Raw genomic sequence first — 18,818 nt, 5'->3', positions numbered from 1 at the left:
TTTGTCTGTCTGTCTCTTAATGTATGCCTGACCTGAGGCTTGAACTCAGGGCCTGGGTACTGTCCTTGAGCTTTTGGGCTAGCACTCTACCACTTGAGCCACAGTTCCACTTCTGGCTTTCTTTGATAGTTAATTGGAGATAAGAGTCTCATGGGCCTTCCTGCCTGGGCTGGCTTTGTGATCCTGAGATCTCAGCCTCCTGAGTAGCTAAGGTTACAGGTGTGAGCTGCTGGTATGTGGCTCACATTTATGATTTTTGTACTTCAGAGAACATCAAGTCTGCGTCAGGTAATGATTTCTGTATAATGTACTTGAGAGATCCTGTGGTCTGGTTTCAATAGGAAAAGAAAATTCTCATGATTCAGTTTAGTTTAAAATGATAAAATTATAATTCATTGTATATATATATTTTGATTTTTGGGGGGCTTAGAAATCTACTGTACTTTTTATTTGCTAAGTACAAATAATGTGAGAAAACTCTGCATACTACTTAAAAAGGAAGACAAAGTCATGATTGTCTTCACAAAATGAACACAAGGTTGTTCTTTTTGTGGTGATGGCTCATTTTTGCATGACCCTTTGAAAAAGAGTCTGGACACTGGTGGCTCATCCCTGTAATCATAGCTACTTAGTTGAAATCTGAGAATCAAAGTTCAAAGCCAGCCCTGGGAGGAAAGCCTGTGAGATGCTTATCTCCAATTAATTGGCAAAAAGAAGCTGGAATTGATGGTGTAGTTCAAGTGGTAGAACACCAGATTTGAGTGAAAAAGCCAAGCAAGAGAGTAAAGTCCTGAGTTCACTCCTTATTACTGGCAGGCATGTGTGTGTTTCTGTGTCTGTGTGTGTGCGTGCACACACACACACACACACACACACACACAATATGGAAAATAAGAGTCTCCATTGACTATCTCCCACCTCCACTCCCAGTGTCACCACTGGCTTGATAATCAGCTGGACTTTGGAGTCAGATGGCCAAAGGTCACATCCAGCTCTCACATTTCCCAGCTGTGGGACCCTGGGCATGTTTCCTATCTTCTCAGACCTTCTCTTGTAAATATGGCTAACAATAATTCATACTTAGCACGTCAGGCTGTTGTAAGCACCCAATGTGATCACAAAATCAACTCCTTTGTACAGTATCTGGACTGCAGCTAAACACTAGCTAATGGTATCATTTGCTTTAATATCAATAATTATAGTTAATTGTTAATAATATTACCACAATTGTTTGGGCTCAAGGAAGGGTCATGGGTTTATTATTATCTGTGAAGGAAAATATCTAAACCCCTTTTCTACCAATCTTGTTGAAAATGGACATTCCAAGAAAATGCTTATTTCTCTGATCTCATCCCTGAATAATTGGAAAGCATTAGATGTTCCTTGCAAAGATTTTTAACTTCAGCACAGGAAACCCGAATAATAACATGATTCAATTTTATTTCCCTGTTCTCTATGCAAACAGAAATAAAACACACTACTTTGATCTCTCCCTGGCCACGGTCTCTTCTTGGTACCGAGAGAGATAAAGATCTGGCAGTATGGTTTTATAAGGAGGTAATGAAGCAAATTACATGATCAAAAGTATAAACCCTGAAGGCCTTAACACTACTGGTTAACCCTGCACTGCCCTTTTGGCAGCTGCTGGTCTCACTCCAGCCCTACCCCCCAGGAGAGATTATTTGAGATGAAACATTACATTGACTTATAAGTAAAGATTTGACAACTGAGGAGTCCACATGGTCTTCTAGCTTGATATTTAAGAGTGGTATCAGCAAAAGAATTGTTGGGTAAAAATTCAGAGGAGACAGGGAAAGTAGAGATGGAGAAATCATTTGGTGGGTAAGTCTTCACAATCCCACAAATCAACCTGCTGATCTTCTGGGTCTCCTGAAGTTCCACGTGACCTTCTGTGATGAATCATATGAACACTGAGGAAGCTGTTAGACGGTGATATTTCCATCATTGTAATGAGTATGGGATCAAAGTAGAAGGGACTGGATGTTGAGTATTGCTGCAGAATATCAGCATATATAAAAGATTATCTTAAGTTTATATACTCAAGACCATAAAACATAATCAGTACTTGTGAACCCCTATAACAAAGTTTGTAAGATTTTAGAGCTAGTCAACTACACACACAGTGAATGTCATTGAACACGGTATTGAACTAAATCGGTCAGAGTAAAAATACCTCTGAGGTAAGCATTGTTCTTTCTCTGTAAGAATATTAAATAAGCCAGGCCTGTAATTGCAGCTAAACAAGAGGTAGGGCAAGGAAGATGTCAAGTCTGAGACCAACTGATGAAAAGATTGTCGATCAGATACTTTCTCTAAAAGAGGTCTGTGTAACCAGTAGGGTGGCTCACACTGGTAATCCTAGCTACTCAGGAGGCTGAGATCTGAGGATGATGGTTCAAAGCCAGCCTGGGCAGGAAGGTCTGTGAGACTCTTATCTCCAATAAACCCCCAAACAAAACAACAAGAACCAAAGAGTTGGAAATGGACTTGTGGCTCGAAGTGGTAGAATACCATTCTTGAGCACAAAAGCTCAAGGATAGTGCTCAGGCTCTAAGTTCAAGTACCAGGACAAGCACCCAGATAAAAACAAAACAAAACCCAAAACAAATAAGCAAACAAAAAATAGCTCTATGTGGTATGTGTGTGTGCATACGTAAAGTGGTAGAACACTTGTATTCATGAGTCCCTGCGTTCAATCACCAGTAACACACACACACACACACACTACTACAAGGATAAGGCTTAGTGCCTGTGGCTCATATCTGTAGTCCTAGTCACTCAGGAGGCTGAGATCTGAAGAGCTAGGTTCAAAGCCAGCCTAAGCAGACAAATGCATGAGGGTCTTATCTCCAATTAACCAGTAAAAAGCCAGAAGAGGAGATGTGGCTTAAATGGTAGAAAACCAGCCTTAGGCAAAATAATTGAGAACGTGAGGCCCTGAGTTCAAGCGCCTGTACTGATACCCAAATAAAGACAATTCATCAACATAATTCATAATATAAAAAGTGCTTGATGATGAATAAGAAACTGTTATTATGGAAGTTCTTTTCCTTTCTCTTTTCTTGGCTCACTGTTCTTTACATTCTCAACATGTTATTATGCCTTTCTACTTAAAACAAGATATTTGTTTTAGCTTGATTCAGTAGCTCTATAGTATTTATCCCAAGTTCATATTAATCTTCATATACCTCAAAACTAACATGTGTTTTTAACATTCCACTTTGTCTAAGAGGAAGGCCATTTGGAATAACCTTTGTTTCTCCTCCTTGGGCTGAGAAAGATGGCTAGGTTAATTATTACATGTATTTAATCAATTTAAAATAATTAAAATCTTAAAAATTAGCTATCAACCATGATATGTTCCCTTTTTGCTTTTCCTTATCTCATTTCCTCTAAACTTTTCATTACCTTGAATTTTAAATAAAGCGAACCTTTGGCTTTCGGTTGTCATCTGACAAATGTCTCTTTGTGAGTGAAGATAAAAGGAAACACAGAAATATTTTAATGATGGTCAAATAATGGCTTGTTCAGAAGAAACTAACCAGAGCCTAATTAAATGATCAGTTTAGAAAACATTCTACTACCCATGCCTTATTTAATTGCAAAACTACTGAGATTAATTTGCTGAGATAGAAGAAGGTTAAATGAAGATAAATGAAGCTAGACAAAAAGCTGAACAGGTGTCTGGAATCTTTTAACTATGGTCAGGATTTTGTCACTAAAGGGAAGCTAGAAATGAAATGACTCTATTTTCTTAATTTATCAATAGGGAACAAAGACCTTGAGCTTTTTTGTTCTTTTTTAATTATATACATATATTTATTATAAAGGTACTGTACAGAGGGGTTACTGTTACACGTTTAAAGTAATGAGTACATTTCCTATCAAGCATTGTTACTTCCTCCTTTGTTTTTCCCCTACCATCCATTCCCTCCCCACCTTCCCATCTCCTCCTTCCCCACCCCAAAGTTGTAAAGTTCATTTTCAACATAGTGTCTTGTACATGTCATTGTTACAATGGGTCATTCTGTATCCTTGTTTCAGCATTTTGTTATTTCTCTTCCCCTCCCCAAATTAGAAAAATGTATGTACAAGATGCAAGGCACCAGAATCAACCCTGAAAACAGGGGTTATACCATGGGGGAAGAACATACAAAAGAAACCAAAAAATCACATAGTATATTGAAAACAACAGCAACAAAGATAAAACCTCTTGTGTCCTTACCTTGGGGTTCATTTCCCTTAGAATCATCTTATATAGACCCCGAGCTTTGAAGTGGCTTTGCTCAATGCTGACTGAGCTGCAGGAGAATTCATTTCTAGATCTCTCCATTGCACTTTCTTCTATTTCACAGCAATTCAGAACTCAGAACCAAACAAAATAATAGCAACAACAAAAATCAGATAGCAAAATAAAGACTGTGCTTGAGAGAATTGCCTTTGGAATCAGTAAAATATGGGTTCAAATCCCTGTTCTATCATTTACCAGTTGTGTGGCCTTGGATAGATTGTCCAAAGCATTGATCAAGTTACTAGTGTCTTTGTGCCTCAGTTTCCTTACCTACAAAAAGGGAATAATCATCTCTTGCTAGCTTCAGAAGAGAAATAGTAAACTTGATAGCTTTATTACTGATGATCAATGTAATGATGTATATAAAGGATTTTCACTAGCCTGGTACAAACTAAGCAATGTACTCCCATTTATTATTATAACATAAATTAGAAGTGAGGTAGTTGGGGGGAAGATTTAGACAAAGTTAGCCTTATGTTTTGCTAATATAGTCTACAATTATTATTATTTTTTGTCAGTCATGGGGCTTGAACTCTGGGCTTGGGCACTATCCCTGCGCTCTTCAGCTCAAGGCGAGTGCTCTACCGCTTGAGCCACAGCACCACTTCTGGTTTTCTAGTGGTTTATTGGAGGTAAGAGTCTCATGGACTTTTCTGCCCAGGCTGGCTTTGAACCATGAACCTCAGATTTCAGCCTCTTCAGTAGCTAGGATTACAGTAATGAGCCACCAGTGCCCAGCTAGTCTATAATTTTATGTTTTCTATTTTAGGTTTCTTTATAGACAACAAGGAAAAAGAAATATAAGTGCTTATACATTTCACAGGAAACAGATTTATTAAGTCCAGTTATTTTGCTAAACCAGATGAAATATGGCTAAACCACACTTCATCTGTGTGTGTGTGTGTGTGTGTGTGTGTGTGTGTGTGTGTGTGTGCATGTGTATGCATGCCAGTACTGGGGTTTGAATTCAGCACCTCTCTTGTTTAGCTCTTTTGGTGCTCTACCACTTGAGCCACACCTCCACATTGAGCTTTTTGCTGGTTAACTGGTGATAAGTAGTCTTATGAACTTTTCTGCCTGGCCTTGGATTAGAACTGAGATCCTCAGATCTCCCTCCTGAGTAGCTAGAATTATAGGTATGAGACATTTCACTTACCCTTGAACTTCCAGACAAGGTCTCTTTTCTTCAGACGCAATGGTATGTTGGTTTAAAAGACTTGTTGAATTATAATGTGGGCTGCTCAGTTTTGCCTGAGTCTCTTGGTAGCATGTTTACAAGGGCACCACATTTTTTGGTACTGCTACCAAAAGCTCCATTAATCATCTGTCCCTGAATATATACATTCCATTCCCAGGATGCCCATGACATTGGGTGAGGCAGGCATGAACTTGGGGTACTATCTCTGGCCCCTTGCTCCCAGCAGGCCTCATTCATCTTTACATTTCCATTTTATGCACCTTCTAGTCATTCAAGCAGAGCTGATGCTCGCTGTGTGTTCATCATTGGCTGTAACAAGTGACCTAGGGCAGAGCAATGACTGAATGAGAGCCTTTCCAACTTCTGGCCTGACTGTAACAGAGAAATGATTTCTACATCACTCCATAGACACTTCATCCAACTTTGATGACAGGGCTCAAAGTTGAAATCTCAGTATTTTAAGTGAAAAATAAAATCTATAGGAACTCCCCTTCCCTAGGTATTGGTGTGCAACAACTCGTGTTATTAAATGTCAGAATGAAGTAGAACTAGTTCCCTTGAAAAAGGGAAGGGTATGGATGGGAATAGGTATATTATTCATTCTCCTTTCAAGACACAGAATTGCATACTAGGCTAAGTCATGGCCCAGATCTTATATCTCAAAGGGGTGATGTTCTCTGCTTGAGATATCACCTACAGAGAAAAATGTAGAGAGATGATGCTATCATAAAAATATTTTCAAATCTGTTTATTTAAATATGAGGAACACACTGAAGTTTCTTTAGGAAGTACCACAAATTACTTATTTCCATGTGTAATACATTTATATGTATCTTTAATGTACTTATTACAGTGGGAAAAAAAGGAATTTCTTTTCTTTGTATCAACATCTCCAAATCAATGTACCTTGTCTTTTATTTATTCAAGTTCATAAAATTGGATTAGAGAAATGCTGGCATTTATTCAATATTGCTGCTGCTTTTTCTTTCCCTTTTTTGCTTACGATGAAGTGTTCTGTTCCATTTTAATTCACTGACTAGGAGTCCTTTCAATGAAAAGCAGGAAAATCAATGGATAGGTTGTTTGGGGCTAACTGGAGATGACTGGCTTCTACATGCTTTCGTTCAGCCTGGATTGAATGGTGTGAAAGGTTTTACGTGATCAGAATCTAAGTCTGTGTGACTGTATTCTTTTCTTCCAGCCCGGCCTCACGTTAAAATGTCGCTGAAAAACGAGTCCAGAGTAAATACCTCTGCTCTGCAGAAAATCGCAGCAGACATGAGCAACCTGATAGAGAATCTGGACACTCGGGAGCTCCATTTTGAAGGGGAGGAGGTGGAATATGATGTGTCTCCTAGTGACCCCAAAACTCAGGAAGGTAAATGTGATCGTATGGAAAGCTGGGAGAAAGTTTTCACAATTTGAAATTCCCAGCAATCCTGTCTTTTTTGGGCTGACAGCATCTCCTAAGAGGCTTGCTGATTTCAGCAATTATGATGCTTAAAAGGGTGATCATACGAATTCATTCAATGATCATACGTTGGAATAACTTACTCATTTTTTTTTAGAATGCATCCCTTTCTCTGCTGTTTATAATACTCAAGGATTTAAGGAGCCAAATATACAGACATATCTCACCGGCTGTCCAATCAAAGCCCAAGTCTTAGAAGTAGAGAGATTCACATCTACTACTAAGGTCAGAGCGCCAATGGCTTGCACTTCTTATTTTGTATCCAAATATCTGAATTAATATATTTACTGCATTACTACTACATTAATATATTTTCTGCCTTTGGTTTTCTTTTAAATTTGACATTTCCAAGTCCTCCTCATCTCTCAAGATTTTGCTTTCTTCTCATTTAATTTTCATTTTTATGTTCCCCTCCACCTGTTTCCCCTGTCCCTTCCCCGCTTCTGGTTTTTGGTTTTTTGTTGCCAACACTAAGAACTCATACTTTCTCAGCTTTCTTACTTGGCTGGTACTCTATCACTAGAGTCAAACCTCCAGCCCAGCTTTTTGTTGGATATTTGGGAGCTAGAGTCTTGTGGACTTTACTGCCTGGATTGGTTTCAAATTGTGATCCTCCTGATCTCAGCCTCCTCAGTGACTAGACTTCTGAATGTCAGTCATGGCTCTAACTCTTCCCACTTTTTGAATATTGCACCTTTTTTTTTCCATCTTTTGTGCCAGTTCTGGGCTTGAACTCAGGGCCTGGGTACTATACTTTTAGCTTTTTTGATGAAGTCTGGTGCTCTTGCTCTTGAGCCACAGCTCCATTTCTGGCTTTTTTAGTAAGAGATGAGAGTCTCATAGACTTTCCTGCCTGACTAGTTTCAAACTTGTGATCCTCAGATCTCAGCCTCATGAATAGCTAGGATTACAAGTGTAGCCACCAGTGCCAGATTTGGGAACTACTTCCTCCTCCTTCTCCTCCCCCCTCCTCTTTCCCCTCCCTCCTCCTCTTCCTCTCTCCTCCTCCTCCTTCTTCCCTCCTCCTCCTCCTCCTCCTCCCCCTCCCCCCTCCTTCTTTCCCCCTCTCCTCCTCCTTCTCCTTCTCTTTCTCCTTCTCCTTCTTCTTCTTTTGCTAGTCCTGGAGCTTGAACTTAGGGCCTGAGCACTGTCCCTGAGCTTCTTTTGCTTAAGGATAGCACTCTACCTCTTGAGTCACAGCACTACTTCTGGCCTTTTCCGTTCATGTGGTACTAAGGAATCAAACCCAGGACTTCATGCATGCTAGGCAAGCACTCTACCACTAAGCTACATTCCCAGCCCTGGGATTTGTTGTTATTATTTTAAATCTAGTATGCCAACCATTCTTAATCTATTACTGTAGGTACCTAGTATCAATCTGTACACTATTGAATTAACACATGGGGAATTTAAATGGCAAGTGAAGAGGAAATTCAAACACTTTCAAGAATTTCATCGGGAGCTGCTCAAGTACAAAGCCTTTATTCGAATCCCTATTCCCACCAGAAGGTAAGGACTTCCGGATTAATATAAAGTTATCAGATAATTGGATGAATAGTGTTTTTCACATGTTTGACATATAATGAATGCATGGTTACATGTATTTTTGATTAAATAGCTCTTTTCAGAATGATGCCATGAACATGTTTATTACATTGTGTGTGTGTGTGTGTGTCTGTCTGTGTGTCTGTGTGTCAGGCACACTTTTAGAAGACAGAATGTCAAAGGGGAGGGCCCTCGAGAGATGCCCAGTCTGCCTCGTTCATCAGAAAATGGAATCCGGGAAGAGCATTTCTTTAGCAGAAGGGTAAGTCCTTTCCTTTTCCTCACTCCCAGCCCCAAAGCTGGAGTTTGAAATCAGAGCCTCCTGCTTGTTAAGCTGCAATTCTTCCACTTGTGTCAAAGCTCCAGCCCAGATTTTTGCTAGTGATGGAGTCTAATGAACTGTTCTGCCTAGGGTGGCCTCAAACTGCAGTCCTCCAGATCTCAGCCTCTTGATTAGTGAGGATTACAGGAATGAGCTACTTGTGCCAGGCATTCTTCTTAATATATAACTCTTTGTTCATTTTTATCAGTTCTGTTTTGTTCTCTGAATATTTTACATTCTAGAGGGAATATTTTATTTCATCTTTGTGGTTGTCATCTTATTTAAAATGTGGACTAAATATTTCCCAAGGTATCTATACATATAAAATAATAAACTGAGGGGCTGGGAAGGTGGCTCAGTGGTAGAGCGCTTGCCTTGCATGCCTGAGGCCCTGTGTTCGATTCCTCAGCACCACAAAAGCAAAAAGAAAAAAGCCGGAAGTGGCGCTGTGGCTCAGGTGGTAGAGTGCTAGCCTTGAGCTGAAGAGCTGAGGGACAGTGCCCAGGCCCAGAGTTCAGGCCCCACGACTGGATCCAAAAAAAATAATAATAATAAACTGAGAAGAGGCCATGGTGGGCATAGGAGAAAGATCTATTATGTTATTTGTGCAGCAGGATTTGCCCATATAAGATTAGTTTGGGCTTTCTATGTGTACATGTGTGAATATACATATATGAGTGTAACTGAAGATGGCTGTGGTAGTTAACCCTTTGAGACTGATGGAAAAGGTACAGGATTTGGTTTCACTGTTAATTCCCACTACACACACACACACACACACACACACACACACACACACACATCTCTACCTTAATATTTGATATCAGAGTACAACTCACTAGAAAGTCTTCTTTTTCTTTGAATATCTTCCCTTTCTCCCCCGTGTGTGTGTGTGTGTGTGTGTGTTCCATACTGGTACTTGAACTCAGGGCCTTGAACTCTTAATTTCCTTTGGTCCAAGGCTGGTGTTCTACCACTTGAGCCATACTTCCTTTTCTGACTTTTTACTGGTTAATTGGAAATAAGAGCCTTTCAAATTTGTTTACTTGAGCTGACTCTGATCCTTGATTCTCAGATCTCAGCCTCCTGAGAACTAGGATTACAGGTATGAGCCACTGGCACCTGATTCCGTTTTTTGTGTTTGTTTTTCCTTAGATAATATTTAGAAATTATAATGTATCCTCCAATAAATTGAATGTTAGGATTGTAAATGTATGAGTTTGGAGTAAAATGCCTTAAAACTCCTTGTTGTTGGGAAAGTCTCATTTTAATGGTCTCAAAGGATTAAAGGCAAGTAGTTCAAGTCTTGTCAACAAGGTGTAGAAAACTCAGTGTGTTGAGAGTTAAGCATCAGGAAGAGATTTCTGTGATCATGCCAGGTTCCTTAGAAATATTTCAGGATGCCCTGCCCAAGGCAATATTAATAATAAGTGGATAACTTAGGAAGTTAATGTTCTCCTTATTGTTACTGTTTACATTTCTCTCCACCCATGACCATATTTACTCTATTTCCATTGCAGAAACAACTGGAAGATTATTTGACAAAAATACTGAAAATGCCCATGTATAGAAACTACCATGCAACAGTAAGTACTGTTCAGTGACTTGAAGGGCACTTACAAAATAGTCAAATGAGAGCCAGAGTTTATTACCAGAAGTATTTTTTCTTTTCTGCCTAGGCTGGTTTTGAACTGTGATACTCAAATCTCAGCCTCCCAGATGTCTAGGATTACAGGTGTGAGCCACCAGCACCCAACCAGAGATACTTTTATACATGTCTATGTTGGTCTTTGAATTAAAATAAATTAGTTGATTGGATAGTAATGGTACAGTTTATGGGGAAATTCTGTTTTTAAAATATTGACTAGAATGTAGACTTTGTAATGACCATCGATTGAAATGAATTTGAAATGCTATTAAAGGCTAGATTTTAATTCTAGAAATGAACCCCATTCTCCTCTCAGAATTCTAGAATGATAGCCAATGATTGCTAAGCTGCAAAGGAAAAATGAATAGTAAGTGTTGGAAACAATGAAGCAGAGTTTGAATACTCCAAGATTACAAGAGAATGTACTTCATCCCTTCAGATTAGCCTGGTTTTGTTTTGTTTTTTAATGTGAAATGGAGAAACCTGGGAAAACTAGGGAAAGAAAAACCTCTTAAGAAATCCAAGGCAAAAGAGAAGGGTAGTGGGATTTAGAAACAGCCACTGAGATTTAGCTTGAAGACAGGTGGGAGGAAGTAGGTTTGACAGCATCAGAAACACAGAGCTCCATCTTCGGAAAGGTCTTTGAAGATGGGTGCTTTTTGTTGTTATTTTTGTGGGTTTTTTTTGTTTGTTTGTTTTGGTGCTGACATTGGGGCTTGAACTCAAGGACACACTCTTTACGTTGGCTTTTTTTGTGCAATGCCGGTGCTCTATCACTTGAACAACACTTCTGCTTCCAGCATGTTGCTGGTTAACAAGAGTTTCTCTGACTTTTCTGCTTGGGCTGGCTTTAAACCATGATCCTCAGGTCTCAGCCCCCCGAAGCAGCCAGGTATGTGCTACCAGTGCCTGGCTGACAATGGGGTGTTTTTAAAAGACAACTTTTCAATTATCTAGGGGCTAAGCGCGAATACCCGGGTAATTCTGTTTCTGTGTACATAATGTACAGATGTGTTGCTTGAAGGTGAACATATGTACAGGATGCAGACAGGATTTAAAAGTAGGTGCAGTTGTAACCTCACCTCTGGGTTACACAATGGCATCCTATTAATATGGGAGCAGAAGAGGAGGGAGAGGGAGAGTGCCTGGCTTCTCTGAGTCAGTGACAAGAGCAGCCCCCCCCCCCCCCCCCCCCCCCCCCCCCCCCCCCGCTGTCTGCTGCTGGCTTGCTATTTGGAGGTGGCCATCTCACACTGGGCCACCTTCTTTGGCAGCTTGGTCCAGTCTGCTGGATGATCAATATGACCTCCAGGGCTGTGTGATCTGGGAAGGTTTTCTTTCAACATTTTGTGTTGTACCAAGGATCTCAAGAGATGGGAGGAGTCTGGTGGTGGGGAGGACTTGGGAGCAAGTGTTGTTGAGATCACTTGATGGCTAAGCACCTTGTTTGTGGATACTGGGAATGCAGCCTCCAGTTTTCTTCTCTGAAATCATGAACCTGCATGACTTTTCTTTAGGGAAAAGTTGTTTGAATTGTATGAATCCCCATACGCAATAACCTTGCATTTCTCCTACTTTTCTGCCTGCCCCGGGAATGTCCTTGTACTATTTCTTTTGGGTTTAGGAAAAACTACTTGGTGAGTTGAGTCTTTTTTTCCTTTGTGCATGATTACAGCTTAGATTATGATGTTGACTAAAGAAATGTTGACATTTCTGAAATGTTCATTTTAATTACTTTTCCAGTCATAAAAACTTCTTCAAAGTTAAGCCCTGTTGTCTTTAGAAATCTCATTTCTGAACATTTCCTTTGGGGGAGAAAAACCTTGCTGGCCACTTACTGAATACATTATTCTCCTTGTTCTGATGGTTACTGAGATATTTTTCTACCAACTGAATTCTCCCAAATGATTCAAATATAGGATACAATCTGATGTACTTTAATTCTCTAACATTTTTATTCTTTTCATGGTAAATTTAATCTTGCCTGAAGGCTAGATTTCTTTCAGTAATTGTGAGAAATATTTAAAATCCCATCTTCCTGAAGCATACAAGGTTATTTTTACACACACACACACATACAAAGCAATGGCTGTTTATATGTGTATATATACACACATATATGTACATATATACACATATATATACATATATACACATATACACATATATGTGTGTATATATACACATATATACATATGTAGAAGCACATATGTGTATAAGATATTTGCACATTTGTTTTATATAGTTATATTTATATGTACATTTATGTCATAGTATATAACTATATAATACATATTATAGTACATGTGTATATATACTATAAATTATAATAGTAATTATGTAAGTTATAAACCTGAAACTTATATAATTATAATTACATACGATTATTTTTATATAAAAATTACATGTATATGATACATTTATACTTTGATTATAATCATAGCATTATTTTAGTTATAAACTATAGTTTGTATATTATATAATAATTGTAATTTATACTATAAATTATAACTTCATAAAATATCAACTTGACATGTATATTTGAAGCTAATTTGAGTCTTCAAACAGATTGACTCATAGCTCACTGGTCAAGGGAATGGATAGGCTATGTCCTCAGCTCCTGGATTCTAGTTCTGCATTGATTTGCAGTTTGTGCTTTGCCTTTTCAGGTGATTCTTCTCATCAGCAGAAAGTGAGAACTAAACTAAGAGGCTTTGGTTAGTTCAGAAAGGTCTTGGTTGTAAACGCTGGGCTGTATTAAAGACAGGAGAAAGATTTGCTGTGATGGTACTTGTGCAGTAGGATTTGCCCAGAAGGGGTTGAGTTAGGCTTCAAAGTGCTAGCTGTGCGGTTTTCTACATGGGTTTTGAAGTTAGCCAAAGACAGTTCTTTCCTCTTCCTTATATATGGTGGGTGCTCAGCTCTGCAGTTAGCCAGCTACCTTTTCCTTGAGTATTATAATGCCCTCCTTTGATTTTATTGCCAGTTTTCCTTCTTGTTCTTCTGCCAGACAAAACCCCTAGAAGCAGATGAAAGCAGTTCCCTCAGGTTATTGGGAATGCATTCTATTTTCTTTATTTGTAAACAGGAATGTGTAGCTTTCACCTGTTCTGCAGACATAAACATGTAATTAACACAGATGCAGCATAGTAATATTTACTGGATTTGTTCAGTAGGTACTGAAAAAGTCAAACAGAAATTCATTTTGTGTTCAAAAATTCTACTGGTGCTACTTGGTTGTAATCTGGAACCTACAAACTGGGCATTCTAATCGCCAATTGGAAAATGCTTATCTTCCAAGCAATGAAAGGAAGAAGAACAAGGAACAGTAAATATCTTCCCCACCCCCATTTTTTTCCTTTACTTAAGATTAAAATCTAGATATGGGACAAAATGCACAGCTCCCAAGAAATAAAATTCTAAACTGATCGAATCTTATCTTAACTCTAACTAAAAGTAAATCAGTTAATAGACTGTGAGTCAGGTCCCTTTGTCTTCATACTGGTGGCTAGCTTGCAGTCTGGGACAATGCATCCACAGATCCCTGATGTCACCAGCCTTTGTGTTGTGGGATAAATAACTCAGGTACAGGGAAGGGTGTGATGTCTAGATCTAAGGGCGGGGCTCCTTTTCTTCACCCATTAAAGATTTTAGAAGGTAGGAAGGAAGGTATTTAAAGCAGAAGAACAAGGTTTTGAAAACAGAAGGTGCAGAAGTAGGGAGCTTCTCTAAAGAGAAGGTCCCCAGAAAAGGAGTTCAATGGAGTTCCCTCAGAGGGAGGTGTGTGTGTGTATGTGTGTGTGTGTGTGTGTGTGTGTGTGTCCTGGAGGTTGAACTCAGGGCCTGGCCTGGGTGATACCCCTGAGCTTTTTTTGCTCAAGGCTAGCACTCTACCACTGGAGCCACAGCGCCAAGTCTGACTTTGAGTAGTTTACTGGAGATTAGAGTCTCACAGGACTTTCCTGCCTGGGCAGGCATCGAACCGCCAGCCCCAGTCTCCAGAGCTGCTTGGATTGCAGGCGTGAGGCAGCCAGCGCCTGGCCAGGAGGGCAGACTTTAGCGGGCTCCTCCCACGTCTCCTCCAGGGAACTATGGGAAGAAATGTGTGAGCGGGAATGCAGAGAATTATGGGAAGAAGAAAAAATTGAGCTGTAACCCAGGAAGGAGCGTTTGAGTGTGAATCCAGAGCATTATGGGTGGAAGACGTGTTTGAGCAGAAACCCAGGGTATGATGGGAATAAGGAGCACCATGGTGAGACACTTGCTGTCCCCCCTGGAGATCTGACAGGACCTTTCTCTTTCCCTGAAGTGGGTAAAGAATACAAGTCACAGGCAATCCATTCCAGCAGGGAAAAGCTGCACTGAGCTCACAGGCTGTGCTTAATTCAGTGAAATGTTAGCTTCTTGTGTCAACGAACGGGGGTCCTGAGACCCTAGTTGGGGCTTCAGGCTCCAGTGTTAGCTGCTTTGCCTGGAAGGCAGGCGTTCTTGGAATACCCATCCTACCCCCCACCCCCGGCCCCTCGAGAATGCTCCAGCCTAAACCCTTGTCTTCCCTGGCTCTCAAAGTTTCCTACCTGGCCACTCAATTGAATGTTTTGCTACCTAAAAAATGAAATGGGCCATTTCTGAAAACCACAAGATGGTGTAAAAGAACAGGGTACCACCCAGGATTCCTTCTTCCCCTGAGATTTCTTGCTTGGCCTGAGTTTTTTATTTTAGGTCTCCACTTGGCCAAGCCACAGTGGTATTTTCTGCCTGAGATTACTTTCCCTGAAGTGGCAAGAATGTTTTTTTTTTAATTGTGTTTTCCCACAACTTCCTTTGCCAAAGAGATATTGATTAGTTCTTGATTCAGCAAACCCTATGGAAAACTGTTGGTTTAAAATGATTTTGAATTATTATTAACAAGTATCATCCATGCAAATGGAGACAGGGATTCATACTGCTAACAACTCACTGAGGAGTTTGTTAACATAATCATTGTGAAATTTCACCTCTTGATTAGCTTATGTTTGCTACTTAGTTGGCATTTAATTTCAATCTGATAAATTTATCTTTAGAATATTGCCAGAGGGTTTATTCCATGGTAGTGTAGTTTCTCTTTGAAATCACTATTTAAAAAAATTTGATTAATATGGCAGTAGAGATATGACTCACGTGGTAGAGCACCAACCTTGAATGAAAAAGCTAAACAAGAGTGCAAGGGTCTGAGTTCAAATCCTAGTACTGACACAAAAAGATAGATTAAAATTTAAATAACTATGAAACTTACAAGGCTTTGCATTATTAATATGATTTTCTTTAATTAGAAAAATTCCTTATGCTTAGCAATACTGCAGAATTATTTCAGAGAATATTTCTGTTATCAATTATTTGATAGTGCTATGTAAAGAAAGTATCTAAGCATGAGATGAGTGATTTCCCGAAGTAATCAGACCTTAGTAATAGTTGCTTCAAATGTAAACTGACACTGTCTGATGCCTATGGATAAAATTAGGAGTTCTGGAAGAGGGTTTCAAAACATATTTGGATTCTATGGTTGGAAATCTGAATATCGTTTCTAATAACTCATGGCTTTCTACATTTCCAAATAGAAAATATTTTCAGATAGTGATTGGGAACTCTTACAGTCCTGGCTACTCAGGAAGCAGAGATAAGAGGATCTTGGTTTAAAACCAGCTCCATCAAGAAAGTCCTAGACTCCACCCCCTAATAACTTACCAAAAAACTAGACTGGAGGCATGGATCAGGTAGTAGAACACCAGCCATAAGTGGGAAAAGCTGAGCAAGAATTAGTTCAAGCCTTGAGTTCAAGCACTGTGCTAACACAAAAATAAAGATGAAAATGGGGCTGAGGAGGTGGCTCAGTGGTAGAGTGCTTGTTTTGCATGCATGAGGCCCTGAGTTCAGTTCCTCAGCATCACATAAACAGAAAAAGCTGGAAGTGGTGCTGTGGCTCAAATGATAGAGTGCTAGCCTTGAGCTGAAGAGCTGAGGGATAGCGCCCAGGCCCAGAGTTCAGGCCCCAGGACTGGCAAAAAAAAAACCAACCCCCCAAAAAAACCCAGCTCAATTACAAAGATAAATAAGGGGTCAGGGGGTAAGAAGGTGGCTCAGTGATAGAGTGCTTGCCTTGCATGCATGAGGCCCTGGGTTCAATTTCTCAACAACAAATAAGCAGAAAAAGCCAGAAGTAGTGCTGTGGCTCAAGTGGTAGAGTGCTATCCTTGAGCTGAAGAGCTGAGGGACAGTGTCCAGGCCCAGAGTTCAGGCCCCATGACCAACAACAACAAAAAAGAATAAAGAAAATATTTTCACAAATCAAACAAAACATATATACTGCTAAATGACCCATGTTTTATATTAAAAATAAAAAGCACATGACTCATAAAGGCCTCAACTTTTAGTGTCTTTATTTTGAAAAGTACTTTGTGCACATAGCTTTAATTCGGGATTTAAAAGAAAAGTTGTCCATTTAAAACTTAAAGATACCATTTTCTTCAAATATCCCCAAGAAAAGAAAGAACTGGCAGATCTCTGTGATATTTATTGTTTTTCTTACAAAGTTAATATTAGATCACTCTGATCACATACATACAAGAAATCCAAGGACAGCTTGCTTGATTTTGTTACTCCCAGTTACAATCCTGGAAGGCACCAGTAACTTACACCAGTTACTCCAGTTACAATCCTGAGGTCCCCTCAGCCAGGACATGCATGGCCTCATGTGAAGGCTCCCACACCTAACTGGAATCTGGCAGCTTCCTCCCTCAGAGTGTGGTTCCATGTCTCCTCTCCCTTCCTGCTGCTTCTAGACTCTGGGAGCACATCTGTTTTTGTCCTTGCCTTTCTATCCAGGGTGTCTCTGATGTGGTCTAAAGCACAGGCAAACATGAACCCTCCTTCTTCCCCCTTCTTTCTTTTAAGTTTTTTTTTCCCCCTGTGCTGGTACTGGGGTTTGAACTCAGGCCTTTGAACTCTCTCTTAGCTTTTCCACCCAAGTCTGACTCTCTACCACTTGAGCCACACCTTTACTTCCTGCTCTTTTTACTGGTTACCTGGAGATAAGATCTCTTCCATTTTGCCTGCCTGGGCTCACTTTCAACCACAACCCTCAGATCTCAGCCTTCTGAGAAGCTGGGATTACAGGGGTGAGCCACTAGGGCCCTGGCTCAACCTTATCTTAGAGCAATACCATTGTTATTGATCTTCCTGTCTATAAAGTCACCATGGTTGATATGTCACAGATTAGTCCATATTTTTGTAATGTATAAGTTTTTCTCTTTTGCTTTCTAAAGATATTTTTTTCTTCTTTTCAGACAGAATTCCTTGATATAAGCCAGCTGTCTTTTATCCGTGATTTGGGACCAAAGGGCCTGTAAGTTCCCATATTGGGTCTTTAGAGAATGTGAAAAGTTGATTGGCATTTGACGTTGGCTTTTCTCTCCAGTAGACTTAGAGTAACTGAATGAACCTGCTCATTCATCCTTCAGTAAATAGAAGATCCCTTCTTGTAATCACATTTGGAAGTTACCTATTTACCCATCATTCATTTTGATAATGATTAACAATAATTCTATGTAAAAATATGATGTGTGACTAGATGGGAATTTGTTACATGTTTATTTTCCCTTATAAGATTGGATCTTAATCATAAAAAGAGCTTAAAATTTTATGTTTAGTAAGTTAAAAACTGCTAATTCTTTCAAAATTGCTGTTTCTTTAGTGGCGATTGCTTTCTTTGTCATGTCTTTCCAAATCAAGAGACTAGCATGTTCTTTTTTTATAATAGTTAGTTTTTTATTGTCTTTAAGTAGTTGTACAAAGGAGCTGCCATCTTAATAAAGCAATACTAGTAGCCAGTAGCTTCACTCTACTTCCTTGGGCCAGACCCAGTTGTTAGACCTAATTATTTGGGGGTACAGAGGTGGGCTGGGATATGAGGGGTGAACCTTGTGTCTTAACAGTGGTAGAACCCCAGAGAAATACAGAGTCTTTTTTTTCTTTTCATTTCTTCATTAGGGTAAATTAGTTGTACAGAAGGATAGACCTCATGAGAACATTTTCATACATTAAGTTGCATTGGGTCTGTGTTAAGTTGTCAAGGTTGGAACCTTTAGTATCTAGAGCCAGGAGCTGGAGTGTCTGGAGGCCTTGAATTTGTGTCTGACAAATTTTCACAGCTTCAAATGTTAAAAGGGCTGTTTCTGACTCATGCACTTCTATGGTTGGCTGCCAGAGTTTCCAAGCTAACAAACATGGCAGAAAGAGAACTGTGATTGGAGGGGGAAGAGGAAAGGGAAAGTGAAGTAAGAGCCA

General features: G+C 39.6%; 1 protein-coding gene across 1 annotated transcript in view; it reads left to right on the top strand.

Annotated features, from left to right (window-relative positions):
• Pld1 (phospholipase D1, phosphatidylcholine-specific) overlaps positions 1-18,818 on the top strand; it is a 140,495-nt gene that overhangs the window by 19,874 nt on the left and 101,803 nt on the right. Inside the window, exons 2-7 of the mRNA XM_013016155.1 lie at positions 6,712-6,888; positions 7,079-7,206; positions 8,345-8,490; positions 8,680-8,788; positions 10,369-10,434; positions 17,819-17,877. Of these exons, the coding sequence (XP_012871609.1) occupies positions 6,729-6,888; positions 7,079-7,206; positions 8,345-8,490; positions 8,680-8,788; positions 10,369-10,434; positions 17,819-17,877 (668 nt within the window). The 5' untranslated portion in view covers positions 6,712-6,728. The remainder of the gene's footprint in view (positions 1-6,711; positions 6,889-7,078; positions 7,207-8,344; positions 8,491-8,679; positions 8,789-10,368; positions 10,435-17,818; positions 17,878-18,818) is intronic.

Source organism: Dipodomys ordii, unplaced genomic scaffold (assembly GCF_000151885.1).
Source record: "Dipodomys ordii isolate 6190 unplaced genomic scaffold, Dord_2.0 Scaffold30, whole genome shotgun sequence".
In the NCBI taxonomy this organism is placed as follows: Eukaryota; Metazoa; Chordata; class Mammalia; order Rodentia; family Heteromyidae; genus Dipodomys; species Dipodomys ordii.
The sequence above is the reverse complement of the archived record's forward strand: the minus strand, read 5'-3'. Positions and strand labels throughout refer to the sequence as shown.